Source organism: Agelaius phoeniceus, chromosome 9 (genome assembly GCF_051311805.1).
Source record: "Agelaius phoeniceus isolate bAgePho1 chromosome 9, bAgePho1.hap1, whole genome shotgun sequence".
Lineage (NCBI taxonomy): Eukaryota > Metazoa > Chordata > Aves > Passeriformes > Icteridae > Agelaius > Agelaius phoeniceus.
In genome coordinates this window covers 36,403,685-36,418,227 of record NC_135273.1, presented here as the reverse complement: position 1 = coordinate 36,418,227, position 14,543 = coordinate 36,403,685, and the positions used below count along the sequence as shown (strand labels likewise).

Genomic DNA, 14,543 nt, shown 5'->3' with positions numbered 1-14,543 from the left:
TAGTGTCAAATCACACGTTTTGTCTTTCAGCAGCTCGAGGCTGGAGAGCATTTCCCCTGGGGGTCGGGAGGGTAGGGGCACAAGGGGGTGAGTCTGCAGATCGCACCTGTGCCATCAGAAGGATCCAGCCCGGTGTTCCTTGCGCTCGCCATTCTCCGGGCCATCGCTGTGTTTTACTGCTCAGCGATGCCGCTCCATCTGTTTGCGTGGAAGGAAGAGCCACGAGCACTAAGGCAATCAGCAGCCGTGCCATTCCAGCGATATCGCAGCGCTCTCTGCTCACAAGGCTGAACACGCTGCAAAGCCGCCTCCGCAGCCGCTCGCCCGTCCCCGCTCACTGCCCCCGACCCGCGGAGCGCTGCAACCGTGCCTCTGCTGCCCGCCGAACCCGGCCCCGCCGGGCCGCCCCCGTGCCAGCCATTCTTCTCGGCCATCGTGTCCCTTTGCACTCCGGACTGTTCCTCAGCCCTCCCGGCCATTTACCGACCCCGCCCCGCCCGCCGCTCGCTCCCGCCCCTCGCCCGAAGGTCAATCGAGTCCACAACATCCGCGACACGCCACTCCTAAGATGGCGGCCTCTCGGCTGCCTGTCGCTGGTGGGCTGCAGTACCGCGCTGTGCCCACAAGGGGGCAGCACTGCGCCCCCCCAGCCCGGGCTGCCTGGGGGGAATGCGGGCAGGGAAGGCGGCAAATAAGAGCAGGGGCGATCCCCTCCAAAAACTCCTCTGAAATAAATGCCCCAAAACAGCCGGGAAAAAAAAAACAACAAACCCTGCCTCTAAACCAATAAGAACCAAAAACCAAAAAGTTCCCAACCCTTTCTTTTAATCAATATTTAAATATATTTTATGTTTATATTTTTCATATTTATATACACATTTATATTTGTAATGTATATTGATGTATAACGTTTATTTATACATTTATATTTATAATTTTCTATTTAGATAAAAATTTATATTCTATATTACATCTATTTCTATTACTTAGATTTATTTATATATTTTTATACATATCTTCATATATTGATTATATATTTCTGTGTTAAGATCTTTACTTCTGTAACACTTACATTATTTAAAGCCCCTGCCTCTACCCAAATAAAGCCAAATGAAGCCCTTTCTTTTAAAATGTATTTTAATTTTTTAATTATATTTTTCATCTTTATATTCAGATTTATATTTCAAACGTATACTAATGTATAGTGTTATTTGTGTTCTATATTACACCTCTTCCTATTATTTATATTTATTTATGTTTTAAATTTCTATATCTATACTTTTATATCTTGTTTATATATTTCTATAATTAGAATGTAAATAAAACCCCTTTCCTTTAAACTATATTTACAGATTTTTTTCATATCATATTCACATTTATATTTATAATTTATATTTCCGGATAATGTTATTTATATTCTATGTTACATCTCATCATATTACTCACATTTACATTAATATTTTTAATTAATTTTATTTATAGATATTATATATATTATAGAGAATATCTTTTAATAGAATATCGGATATACTATTTTTATATTATATATTTCTATTACTTATATTTATTTATAATAAGTATTTATAGATATCAGAATAAAAATTATATACTTGTATATTTGGATTTATATTTTTATATTATTTATATTTATACTATTTAAAAAAACCCAGCCCAGAACCTACTAAAAAGCAAAAATCCCAAATTTATTTAAAAGTATATTTAACATTTTTATATTTACAATCTATATTTAAATATCTTTGTATATGTATAATAGATTATAATTTATATCTATTATGTTACAATAATATACTATATAGTACAGATTTTTGTATTTATCTATTTTCCATATTTATTTTTACTGTTATAATTATATAATTTTTCTTCCTGAGGAGGAGGGACCTCGAGGAGCGGCTGATGAAGAGGCAGTGGATGCAGTTCGCCGAGCGCCTGGTAAGGACAGCCCGGGATCCCCAGCCGCAGGCTGGAGAAGCCCCCTAGGCCCGGTGCTTGGTGCGAGGGGCTGGCAGCTGTGGCCCTGCCCAGCGCCGCCCCCGGGCCCGCCAGCCCGCGCCCCCCACGCCGCTCCCTGGCCTGGGCCGTGCGGGCCGGCTCGGCCGGTGCTGGGCGCGGGGAACGCCCGGCCGAGGGGCACAGCCCGCGCCGAGCCTTTCCTGCCGGCGCTCCCCGCAGCTGCTGCAGGACGAGAGCCGAGCGGCCGAGCAGCTGCGCTGGGCGCTGCCGCGCCTGCTGAGCCCGCAGAGGCGCGTGCGAGAGGCGGCCGTCGGGATCATCGGTGAGCCCCGAGCCCGGCGCCCCTCCCCGCCCCCGGCCCGGCTGCTGCCCCGGCGGCAGCGGGAGCCGCGCCCGGGCCGCTGCAGCCCCGGCCGCCCTCGGCGCTGCCGCCGCCCTCCCGCAGCCAGCCGTGCCCTCGGGCGGCAGCGTGCGGCAGGGGCCGGCAGGAGCCCTGCCGGGGCAGGAGGGCGTGCGGCCGCAGGGCTGGCAGCGCCCGTGTCGGGCAGCTGTGCCGCCTGGCGCCGCCACGGGCTCTGTCTTGCCAGGGCTGGCCGGAGTGCTCGTGAAGGGACAGAAGGAGGAGCTCCAGATCCTCAGCGAGGGTGAGTCAGGGCATCCTGGCCCCGGAGCTACAATCCGTGCCCGGGCTGCGGAGGGCTCTGCTCCCCGTGCGGAGGAGGGGCGGCGGGGGCAGAGCCCGGAGAGCTGTCAGGGAAACGTGGGCGATGCGTGGCCAGCACCTTCCGGCCGAAGCCATGGCAAGAGCCGGCTGGGATGGCCCTGACAGGAGGCTTTCCTTGGATTCCCTCAATCTGGCCTCTGCGCGTGGCTCTGTTCCTCTCTCTTCCAGCTCTTCAAGCCCTGAGGGAAGATGAGAGCCCATCCTGCCTCAGCATACTGATTCAGCTGACCTTTGAGAGAAGATCTGCAGGACTTTGTTCATCTGCTGGATCAGATGCACCGGCGTCCATCGGCGATTTCCAGTTCCCACTGAAGATGAGAGCACCTGCAGAGCAGGATGGACCAGCTGGAGCTCCAGGCACAGCTCTTGCTGCTCAGAGCTGAGCCTGTGGGAAGCTCCAGGAGCTCCTGCCATCTCTCTCCCTGTTGGCAGCTCCCTCCCTGCAGCCCTCAGGCCCTGCCCACTCCCTTTTTTTATCTCCCAGCTCACCCCTTCCCTTTGCTTTCCCTTAATAAACAGTTTGGGTTTTTCACTTGAGCCGCGTCTCCGTGGAGCTGAAGGGACACAAAACCTGAGCCCGGGCATGTGCAGGGCCCTGCTGCCGTTCTCCTCCCCGCTGCGTTCTGTGCAGGGACAGAGAGGAACAAGGGCAGCTCAGGCTGCAAAGGTCCCTGTCCTGCTGCTCCAGTTGCACAGCCCTGTGGAGTTCAAGGTTGTGCTGAGCACGCTGAAGGGAACAAGGACCCTGGGTTTTAGAAGAGCCAATTTGAGTTTGCTCTGATCCCAGCCGTGAGGGATTCCATGGTGTCCTGGTTCAGGGCAAATTTTGGACAGAACCCCCAAAGGGGCTCCTCTAGGAAAGCAGATTCAATCGGCCCCTCCCCCCAGCTGGTCCAGGAGAAAATACCTCCTTGGAGAAAAGTGGAAAAAATCTGTTTATTAAATAATAAAACCTAAACAATATTAAACGATAAAACCCTTGCGGCTCCAAAAGAGATGACAAACTGAGAAAGTCCCCTCCCTGGGTTGTAGCTCAGCTCACTCAGTCTCTGATCAGTCTGTCTGGTGCTGGAAATGTCACAGGCCAGGCCCAGCCCGGTGGGCCACAGGTGCAGCTGCCGGTGCTCCCCTGAGTGTTCAGTCCAGAGCAGGTTTGAACAGGTCCAAAGAAAAAGGGAAAAAACCCACAGTCCAGGGAACTTCCTTGCCTCAGCAAGCTAAAACTAACTAAAAGCAAAGGAGAGCTCTGTTCCGCTGTGTGTCCATCCGCAGACAACACAGTCCAGGAGCGGGAATGTGGAGGAGTGAGTGCAGTGTCTGAAAACAAACTGCTGCTTCTTCTTTCCCCCCTTCACTCTCTGGAACAAGTCTTAAAGGTGCAAATTATTATTCAGCATAAACAGAACAAGATGATTTGGGATAAAAACATCATATAGTCAACCTTGGACATTCCACCCCTTATCCCCTGTCATGGTTTGATGCTGGCACAATGCCAGTGCCCTCATGAAAATACCTTCTCCCTTGTGTCTGCTGTGAGATGTGACCAGGAATAAGCAAAGCAGGCTCCCACTTAGAAATAAAAAAAACCCCTCTTTATTAACTAAACTAGAACTCTAAGTAAAAAGAAAACACACAGGGAAAATTAAAACCTTCCAAAAACATTTCCTCCTCCCCCCACCAAATTTCAATACATCCATCCCCCAAATTACCAACTCTCAGTCCATTACCACCCTTTAGGTAATCAATTTTCAATATATCCATCCCCCAAATTACTACCTCCCGGTCCATCACCACCTTTTAGTTAATCAATTCTCAGGTCATCAAGAGGAGAGGAGTCCTTCTTGTGCCATAGGCTTCCCCTGGAAACACACTTGATACCTCTTGTGTTTCCTGTCACACGTGGCACCGCCCGGAGAACATTTGCCATCTTCCTTCCATGCCCAGTGCTCTCACCACTGCACATGGACCAGGGCTGCTTCTAGGGTTTTCCTTTTAAGGATGCTTTGTCCAGTTCCAAAAAAGAGCACAGTCTCTCACTTTTGGGACAGCTGTCCCCCCCAAATTTCACCCCCTGGGGCTGAGGGGTCTCGAGAACAGAGATCTTCTCCACTGAAGATCGAGGGCACCAACCACCACCCTCCTCATTCACTGTCTCTATTCATGCACTCCCATAACATCACTGCACTCTCTTGGCTCCAAGCCGTTGCCTCCCCCTAAATGCAGTCTCCGTGTCACAGGGAAAAAAAATGGTTCTGTCCACGGCTATACAAGAAAAGTCCAGCCAAAAGCCACTCCATCATCTCCTCCCACCTAAGATTTTTCTCCACTTCTTTTTTCTTTCCTCTTATCTCATCTCTTATCTCTCTCCTTATTCAGCTCCAGGAGGATCAGCATTTGTAAGGTTTCCACGATGCAAGAAAAGGGTCAAAAATCTCAGCCTCTGCCTGTCCAGAACTCCCACGCTGCCCTGCCGGGCACCTTCTCGCCGCACCCCCCACCCCCATCCCCTTTCTCCTTTTTGGCTGGCAGTGCTGTCAGATTTCAAGGTGGCACAAGCACAGGCATAGGCTGGCTCTCTCTCTCTCTCTCTCTCTCTCTCTCCTGGGGGGGGAGTGGGGGTGGCTCCCCGATGCCTCTTGGTGCTCCTCCACCCTTCTGTCCTCAAGGGCCTCTTCACCTCCCATCTCTGTCCAAGCCCAGCCTACCTCAGGCTGCATGGCTGCCCGTCCCCCACCCAGTAGCGGACATCTGGGCAGGGCAGGTCTCACCTGCTTCCCTTGCCAGAATTCAAGAGAACTTCCCTCACGAGTGCAGACATCTGGGCAGGGCAGGTCTGACCTGCTTCCCTTGCTGGAATTCAAGAGAACTTCCTCCACGAGTGCTCTGCTTTTTAACCTGTGTTCTCAGAGGCGTATCCATTGTCCCCAGTGGCCACACCAGGTGCCAATATTAAAATCTGAACACCTATTGGTGACCACAGCATATCCCAGAAAACCTACTTCCTGTCAAACCACGACATCTCCATATTGTCATCTTACTACTAAAACTAATATAAATTCTAACTTTACAAACACATACATTATACATCCAATATACAGCCGTACACAAAGGTAATAACATTCAGCAAACAGTGATTTACCTTTACACATAGGTCTCACCCAACAATCAGATCTCCCTGAGGTACACATTGTGATCTTCCATCTTTTTGCATTATCCACCATGTGCAACCTGGTCCCTGAGCAAAAAGAACCCCACAAATGGGTTTGTCTGTATTCGAGGCAGAATTAATCCAAACTGTCTTCTCTAACAAACTTCTGACATGTACCACTGGGACTTTGTCTCCATCTACTCTATGCAAAGGCTCAGACTGGGCAGGGCCCACTCGGTTAGTAGAGCCTCGGGTGTTAACTAACCAGATGGCTTTTGCCAGATGCTGCTCCCAGTTTTTGAAAGATCCCCCACCCAAAGCTTTCAAGGTGATTTTTAATAGTCCCTTGTACCTCTCCACTTTGCCTGCAGCTGGTGCATGGTAGGGGATATGGTACACCAACTCAATGCCATGTTCGCTAGCCCAGGTGCTGATAAGGCTGTTCTTGAAATGAGTCCCATTGTCTGACTCAATCCTCTCAGGGGTACCATGCCTCCAAAGGACCTGCTTTTCCAGGCCCAGGATGGTGTTCCGGGCAGTAGCATGAGACACAGGGTGGGTCTCCAACCATCCCATGGTGGCTTCCACCATGGTCAGCAGGTAGCGCTTGCCCTGGCGTGTCTGGGGCAGTGTGATGCAGCCAATCTGCCAGGCCTCCCCATACTTGTACTTGGACCCCCGCCCACCATACCATAGGGGCTTCACTTGCTTGGCCTGCTTGATGGCAGCACACATCTCACAGTCATGGATAACCTGAGAAATAGTCCATGGTTCAATCCACCCCTCGGTCTCGTGCCCACTTATAGCTGGCATCTCTGCCCTGATGGCCTGAGGCATCATGGGCCCATTGATCTAGGGATATCTCTCCCTTGTGTTCCCAATCTAGGTCTATCTTGGACAGCCTTATCTTTGCTGCCTGGTCTACCTGCTCATTGTTTTGGTGCTCCTCCTTGGCTCTACTCTTGGGAACATGGGCATCTACATGGCAGACCTTCACAGGTAGCCTCCCTACCCTGGTAGCAATGTCTTTCCACTCATCAGCAGCCCAAATTGGTTTTCCTCTATGCTGCCAGCTGGACTCTTTCCACCTCTCCAGCCATCCCCACAGAGCATTGGCTACCATCCACGAATCAGTGTAGAGGTAGAGCTTTGGCCACTTCTCTCTCTCAGCAATGTCCAGGGCCAGCTGAACAGCTTTGAGTTCTGCAAGTTGGCTTGCTCCACCTTCTCCTTCAGTGGCCTCTGCGACCTGTCCTGCGGGGCTCCATACGGCTGCTTTCCACTTTTGTTTCATTCCCACAATGTGGCAAGAACCATCAGTAAAAAGAGCGTATCGTGTATCTTCTGCTGGCAGTTGATTGTATGGTGGAGCTTCTTCAGCCCGTGTCACTTCTTGTTCCCCTTCTTCAGCGAGACCAAAGTTTTCACCTTCCGGCCAGTTTGTAATTATTTCCAGAATCCCAGAGCAATTCAGTTTACCTATACGGGCGCATTGGGTGATAACAGCAATCCATTTGCTCCATGTAGCACTGGTGACATGGTGAGTGGAAGGAACCTTGCCTTTGAACATCCACCCCAGCACCGGCAGTCAGGGTGCCAGGAGGAGTTGCGCTTCTGTACCAATCACCTCTGAAGTGGCTTGGACTCCTTCATAGGCAGCCAAGATTTCTTTCTCTGTTGGAGTGTAGTTGGCTTCAGAGCCTCTGTAGCTTCAACTCCAAAATCCCAGTGGTCGACCCCGAGTCTCCCCAGGCACCTTCTGCCAAAGGCTCCAGGACAAGCCATGGTTCCCAGCTGCAGAATAGAGCATGTTCTTCACATCTGGTCCCGTCCTGACTGGGCCAAGAGCTACTGCATGAGCAATCTCCTGCTTGATCTGGGCAAAGGCCTGTTGCTGCTCAGGGCCCCAGTGGAAAGTGTTCTTCTTGCGGGTGACCAGGTAAAGAGGGCTCACCATCTGACTGTACTTAGGAATGTGCATTCTCCAAAAGCCTATGGCACCTAGGAAAGCTTGTGTCTCCTTCTTATTAGTTGGTGGAGACATAGCTGTGATCTTGTTGATGACGTCTGTAGGAATCTGACACTGTCCATCTTGCCACTTCACTCCTAGGAACTGAATCTCATGAGCTGGACCCTCTACTTTGCTCTTTTTAATGGCAAAACCAGCTCCCAGGAGGATTTGCATGATTTTCTCTCCTTTCTCAAACACTTCCGCAGCTGTGTTCCCCCACACAATGATGTCATCAATATATTGCAGATGTTCTGTAGCCTCACCCTTTTCCAGTGCAGTCTGGATCAGTCCATGGCAGATGGTAGGACTGTGCTTCCACCCCTGGGGCAGCCGGTTCCAGGTGTACTGCACTTCCCTCCACATGAAAGCAAACTGAGGCCTACATTCTGCTGCCAGAGGAATGGAGAAAAATGCATTGGCAATATCAATCATGGCGTACCACTTCACCACCTTGAACTCAAGCTCATACTGGAGTTCTAATATGTCTGGCACAGCAGCACTCAGTGGTGGAGTCACTTCATTCAATGCACAGTCCACAGTCCACAACAGTCAATCTCCATTCAGTGTACAGTCCACAGTCAATCTCCATTCTCCTTCAGATTTACGCACAGGCCAAATGGGGCTGTTGAAGGGTGAGTGGGTCTTGCTGATCACCCCTTGGCTCTCCAGCTCTGGGATCATCTTATGGATGGGAATCACAGCATCTCGAGTGGTTCTATACTGTCGACGATGAACTGTGGAAGTGGTAATTGGCACCTGTTGCTCTTCTCCCCTCAGGTGTCCTACTGCAGATGGATTCTCAGACAGCCCAGGCAAGGTGTTCAATTGCTGCATGCCCTCTGTCACTACAGCTGCTATCCCAAATGCCCACCTGATTCCCTTTGGGTCTTTGAAAGACCCTCTTTGGAGGTAATCTATGCCCAAAATACATGGGGCCTCTGGGCCAGTCACAATAGGATGTTTCTTCCACTCATTCCCAGTCAGGCTCACATCAGCTTCCACCAAAGTGAAATCCTGGGATCCCCCTGTCACACCAGCAATAGAAACAGATTCTGTCCCTACATGTCTCAATGGAATTAATGTACCTTGAGCACCAGTATCAACCAAAGCTTTATACTATTGTGGTTCCGATGTGCCAGGCCAACGAATCCACACAGACCAGAAAACACGATTTTCCCTAGCCTCTACCTGGCTAGAGGCAGGGTCCCTCTAAGCCTGGTTATCCTTCTTTCCCTGGGCATATGTCTTGGATGTTCCTTCAAGGGGATTGGACATGTCATCAACAGCATCATACCTGGCAGCTTGGCTATGGGCAACTGGAGCTGCTTTCCTTTTGGTGGAACTCCCTCTCTTAGCCCTGTCTTCCTTCAATTCATGCACCTGTTGTGCCAGAACAGCAGTAGGTTTTCTACCCCATCTCCTTATGTTTTCTCCAAAATCATGCAGGAAGAACCACAGGTCAGCTTGTGGGGTGTACCTTCTCTCGCCATCTGGGGAACATCTGCGTTGGGCACCAGAACCTGTGATCTGTACTGCTGAGATTTGGAGAAGGTCTTCTTTAATCTCCTCTCTGAGCTTCTTATGATTCTCCTCTATCTTGTCCTCTAAGTTCTGCAGACGTGTTTCCACTGCTGCAATTCTGGCATGTGTTGGGCCATGCACAGCATCTGCATATGCTCGGAGCTTCTTTGCCATATCAAGCATGGTCTCATCCCTCTCATCCCTCTTCATTATGGCTAAGGCAGAAGCATATTCATGTGGCCCAAGTCGCACAAGTTTTCGCCACATCACAGACACGCATGGTACCAAGTCTGGATTCCTAGTTGTTATGTCATCTGAGAAGATAATCTCTGCCACTGCCATCTCTCTAAGGCCTTGGATCCCTTGCTCTATGGTCTTCCACTGTGTTTGTTGCATATAAAGATCATCTGCACACAGGTATCTTTGTGCTACACTTTCCAAGACCCATGCCCAGAGGCTCTGAGGGTTTGCCCCCCTCATCATTCCTTGGTCGATGACAGGATCATGTGACAAGGATCCCAAATGCCTCGCTTCAGTGCCATCCAGAATTGTAGCCTCGCCTGCAGCATCCCAGAGACGGACTAACCAACAAATTATGGATTCATCAGGTCGTCGAGTGTAATCCTTCCATAGGCCACGAAGGGCTTCAAGGAAAAGGACTCAGTATTGGCTTCTGATCTTGTGCCTGCTGCTTTGACTCCTGATTTTACATCAGGAAGCATTGAGGGTCCTCCTCCTGTATCATCATCACCATCATCCACTGGTCGATCGGTCTTGTCCATGCACTTTCCACTTCTAGTGCTGGTAGCAACAGCCATTGGTTGAGGCTTATTGTCTGGTTTAGCTGCTGGCTTAGGCTCGCTATCTGGTTTGGCTGCTGGCTTCGAGCCTGGGCTGTTGGCTGCAGCCTGAGGGACTGGGATAGCTGCTGATTTATCTCCCTGCCCCCCTGCCTCTGTCTGCTGCCCGACAGTATCTAGCAATGTGCGATAAGCACAAGCCAGGGCCCAGCTCACTGCAATGATCTTTTCCTCCTTAGGGTCATCCTGCTACTTCTCTTTCAGGTATTTCCTCACCTCAGCTGGGTTCTGAATTTGTTCATGGGGAAAGTCCCAGACTATAGGGTCAGAGAATTCCTTCAGGATTTGGCCCATATCCTCCCATTTCCCACACCACTCACGATTTTCCACACCTGGGTCTACTCCTGGATCAGCCCGTCTAGAAATCTCAGCCCTCATTCTAGAGAAGCTGCAGACTGTAGAGAGGAAGCTTACCAGATTGAATACCAGAAAGATGGTCTCAAACATTCAGGGGAAACTGAACATTCTCCAATAGCGATGTAAGAGATTCAGAGGAGAAAAAGGAAAGCAAAGGCTGAAAAGCCACATCCCCTGCTCCTCCTCTAACAAACTGGGAGCATAACCATAGCCACGAGCCATTCATACCTGGAGCAGACCCCAGCATGTTTATATATGTTTATTCTTACAAATCATTACCACCAAGCCCAGCAGGAGAGCTATTCTGGTCACTCCTCCTCTGCTGTAAAAACTATGTATTAGGGACAATGCTAGAGCTATTTCTGGATAAGAAAATAAACCTAGGGACCATAGAGGTATTAAGATCTCAAAAAACCCTAGGGACTAGAAATGCATGCAAGCCTTCACCCCAAGAGACATTATGAATTCAAGAAGCATGGCTATTAATTGCTTTATACCAACACAGAGTAATGGCAACCAAAATGCACTCAAAACAGGGTTTTTTCCACTCTCTCGAATCCCACGTGTTGGGCGCCAAATTTTGTCCTGGTTTAGGGCAAATTTGGGAGAAAACCTCCAAAGGGAGCCCCTCCAGAAAACAAACCCCCACGGCCCCTCCCCACAATCAGGTCGGGAAGGATTCCTTGGAGAGAAGTGGAAAGAACCGGTTTATTTAACAGGCACAGCACCCCCCAGCCCACAAAAGGAACAATACCAGATGACACCACTCTTTCACTGCTCTGGAAAAAGATGACAAATTCAGAAAGTCCCTCTTGGGGGTGTTCGCTCTGTTCTCAGTCTGTCCTGTGCTGGGGCAGCTGCTGCAGCCACAAGGTGCAAACTCTCGGTGTTTCCCAGGTCCCAGTCCGGAGCAGGTTCAAGTGGGTCCAAAAACGGAAGAGGAGAAACAGCCCAGGGAAAATTTAGACTGCTTAGCTAAACTAACTAATGAGTAGAAGCAAAAAGCAAGAGCAAAGCAGGAGCAAAGCAGAAGCAAGTGCAAAGCGAAAAGCCAAGCAAAAGCAGCACCCATGTACTGCCCTGTCTGTGTGTCCTGCCAGCCGTGGGGGAGCGGCTGATAGCAAAACCAAAACAAAACATTTGCTCTTCACAGCCAGTCTTGAAGGCACAGAACATGATATCCAGCATAAACAGATGGGGATGGGGATACAAGCATCATAACATCACTCTAGGGCAATAACAAAGTTTGCTTTAGTCCAAAATGCTGCTGAGTTTCAAAAGAAAGTCTTTATCATAGACTGCACAGCTGCAAAAATACACATTAACAACTACAAGATATTTAAGGACAGAAAAGTGTGTTTGAAAATGCAAATATAGTCCTATTTTATACTTTTCTCAGTAAAAACATTTGAGAGAAACAGTGTTGAAGTCAACAAAATAACATTATTGAACCCAACTCTGCTCTTTAAGGTGATCTTCAGTAAAAAGCTTGACACAGAAACATACAGAAATGTGTTTTATAGTAGTTTTCCCTTCCCAAAAGGCCTCCGATGTTCCTGCATGGCTTAGGAAAGCAGTAAGAAGTCTTTATGTTTAGTTCTCACAGAAAATGTGCAATGACTTTTGGTTTTTGCTATCTCAACCTTTGTACAAAGGATGCTAAATCCCAAAGGAGAGAGTGATTTCAGCATTGCCTTGGGCCCTTTCTTTAATGCTGGTACAGTTCTAAAAGCCCTACTTTGATGGGACAGAAGAACCAAGAGAAAAGAAAAGGTACAGGAGAGAAAAAAAGGTGTCACAAAAGTGCAGGAGGGAGAGGGAGAGGCAGGACAGGGAGGACCCAGGACACACAAAACAGAGTTGGGGCCCAGGGCCTGGGACTAGCTGCAACTCCAGCTGTCAGTGCTGCTTCTTCTCCTTCAGCCTCCCTTCCTGCTCAGCATCTCAGGGGGCTCGCCTATCCTCCACCTAAGAACAACCTGAACACTAAGAATAATTAGAATAGGCAAAGCTGTGGCTTAAATATTACTTTGAAATGAAGAGCTGGAGTGCACAGCCCAAAGATCATGGGCTAGCACATCTGGGTTTGCAGTCCTGCAAACCAAGACTTTCTGTCCTACAGAAACTCCTACCAATACTGAGCAGCTTTGCCTAAACAAGGATTTGAGGACTCTGCCACATTACAATACACTATATATCCTTTTTCACTGTATCCAATACAGCAGAACTGGCATCTTCCACCTCTCCTAAAAACCAGAGACACAACAGCACAGTGCCTTAGGACATGCCAGGAACGTGAGGCAATCTAAGGGATGGCAGTGGGTGTGTCTGCATCAGCAGAGCCCCACCGAGTCCTGCCCTGCTGCTCCCGAAGCTTTCCAGTTCCCTTCAGCCCAGGGCCAGAGAGCTTCCAGTTCCAGGGAATGTCCCAGTACTGGGACAGCTCCAAGTCCCAGTTCTGCTGCTCCCAGTCCCAGACACCTTCCTGTATTTGTGTATGAAAGCATCAGTCTTGCCCAGGCTAACAGCATAGACACCCTCTGGCAGCAGAGACCCGAAATGTCTGCTGAGAATGGCTTCTCCACCCCTCTGGGCCAAGGAGGAGGAATTCCCATCCACACTTGGGGCTGCTCTGCTGTCAGGGGCCTCAGCAGGGTCACCTCCAGCACACCTGGTCAAACCATCCATGGCCTGTGCTCCACTGTCACTGTCAGCAGAGGCCTCAGCAGGGCCACCTCCAGCACTCCTGGTCAAACCATCCACGCGTCTGTGGAGCTCCTGGCTCAGCAGCAACACCAGGGTCCCTCCAACTCGAAGCACTCTGGCAATCACAGGAAAAAGAAAGTTTAGGTGTTGATCCCTCACTGCTGACGCTTCAGGTGCCACCTGCGTTCAGTGAAACACCCAAGTGTGTCACGGCTCAAGTCAGTGAGCTGCACCTCCAAGAGGAGTTTAAATCCCTGATCTCCTTCCCTCTTTCTAAATGGCAGAACAGGGCCTTGTCCTGACTCCAAGGTCAGTCCCTGTCCTGACTCCTGACTCCATTTCTGGTGTTAGCAGTTCTTTCTGTTGGGTTAGCAGGGAAGAGGGACTGATTTTTTACTCCCCGCAGCACTCTTTCAAGGATCAAGGGCACCATCAAGCCCAGAGTTTTTGGAGATTGCAAAGGAACAGCCTCCCAGTGCAGCAAGGGCTGCTCAGATTAGCATGGTAATTCTGAAACTGGTCCTTCCTTTTGGAAACTTCAAAAAACAGCCTTTTGGAACTTTTCCTGTTCCACTGATCCTTAATGGCTTTCAAACTCAGGAAGCAAAAGCAAATTAATAAATGTTTGCAATTAATTTTTCTAGGTATATGTCTAAACATTACATATGTCTTTGAAAGAAGGGAAAAAGAAATACTGTCCAGATTCAGTTTACAGCAAGTAGTTTGAACAGCTTTACTGGTGGGGCTCTCATGGCCCCTTCCTCATCTCCACCTTCCTAAGGGAATATTTTACTTAGGATGGACCAATAGAGCAAATAAGGCCAGAAAACAAGCACAGTGAGATTGCCACACCATTCTGTGGAGCCACACAACCTTCTCCATCACCTTCCCACCACATTCCTGCACTGGCTGAGTGAGATCAACACCTGCTGAAGAGCAGTCCTAGAGAAAGGGCTTCTTTGCAGGCAAGAAGTAGAAGGGAGAATGGCTTGACCTGTCTGTTAGAAGCAGCCCAGCTAGCAGCTTGGCCCAACTCTGCCACCAAATGACATGGTTAGAGATGAAAGGACACACCTAAAACCAGCCCAGGCTGCTAGTGAGGCATTCCTGGACAGCAAGGACAATGCATGCTCCTTCTTCTTGTCTGAGATCCTTCCTGCCCAGGCAGGCTGGCCAAAGCTGGGCTGTGGCCTCAAAAAGGAAAGACTATGCATTTATACAAGCAGGCCTCAACTAGAAAAGGAT

The 14,543-nt window shown here is 49.4% G+C and overlaps 1 protein-coding gene across 1 annotated transcript; it reads left to right on the top strand.

Annotated features, from left to right (window-relative positions):
- Nucleotides 1-568: 568 nt before the first annotated feature.
- On the top strand, nucleotides 569-3,225 carry LOC143694750 (uncharacterized). The gene is made up of 5 exons (XM_077182750.1): nucleotides 569-606; nucleotides 1,893-1,950; nucleotides 2,044-2,293; nucleotides 2,559-2,615; nucleotides 2,864-3,225. The coding sequence occupies exons 1-5, from the start codon at nucleotides 569-571 to the stop codon at nucleotides 3,076-3,078; spliced, it is 618 nt and encodes a 205-aa protein (XP_077038865.1). The 3' UTR covers nucleotides 3,079-3,225.
- Nucleotides 3,226-14,543: the final 11,318 nt, after the last annotated feature.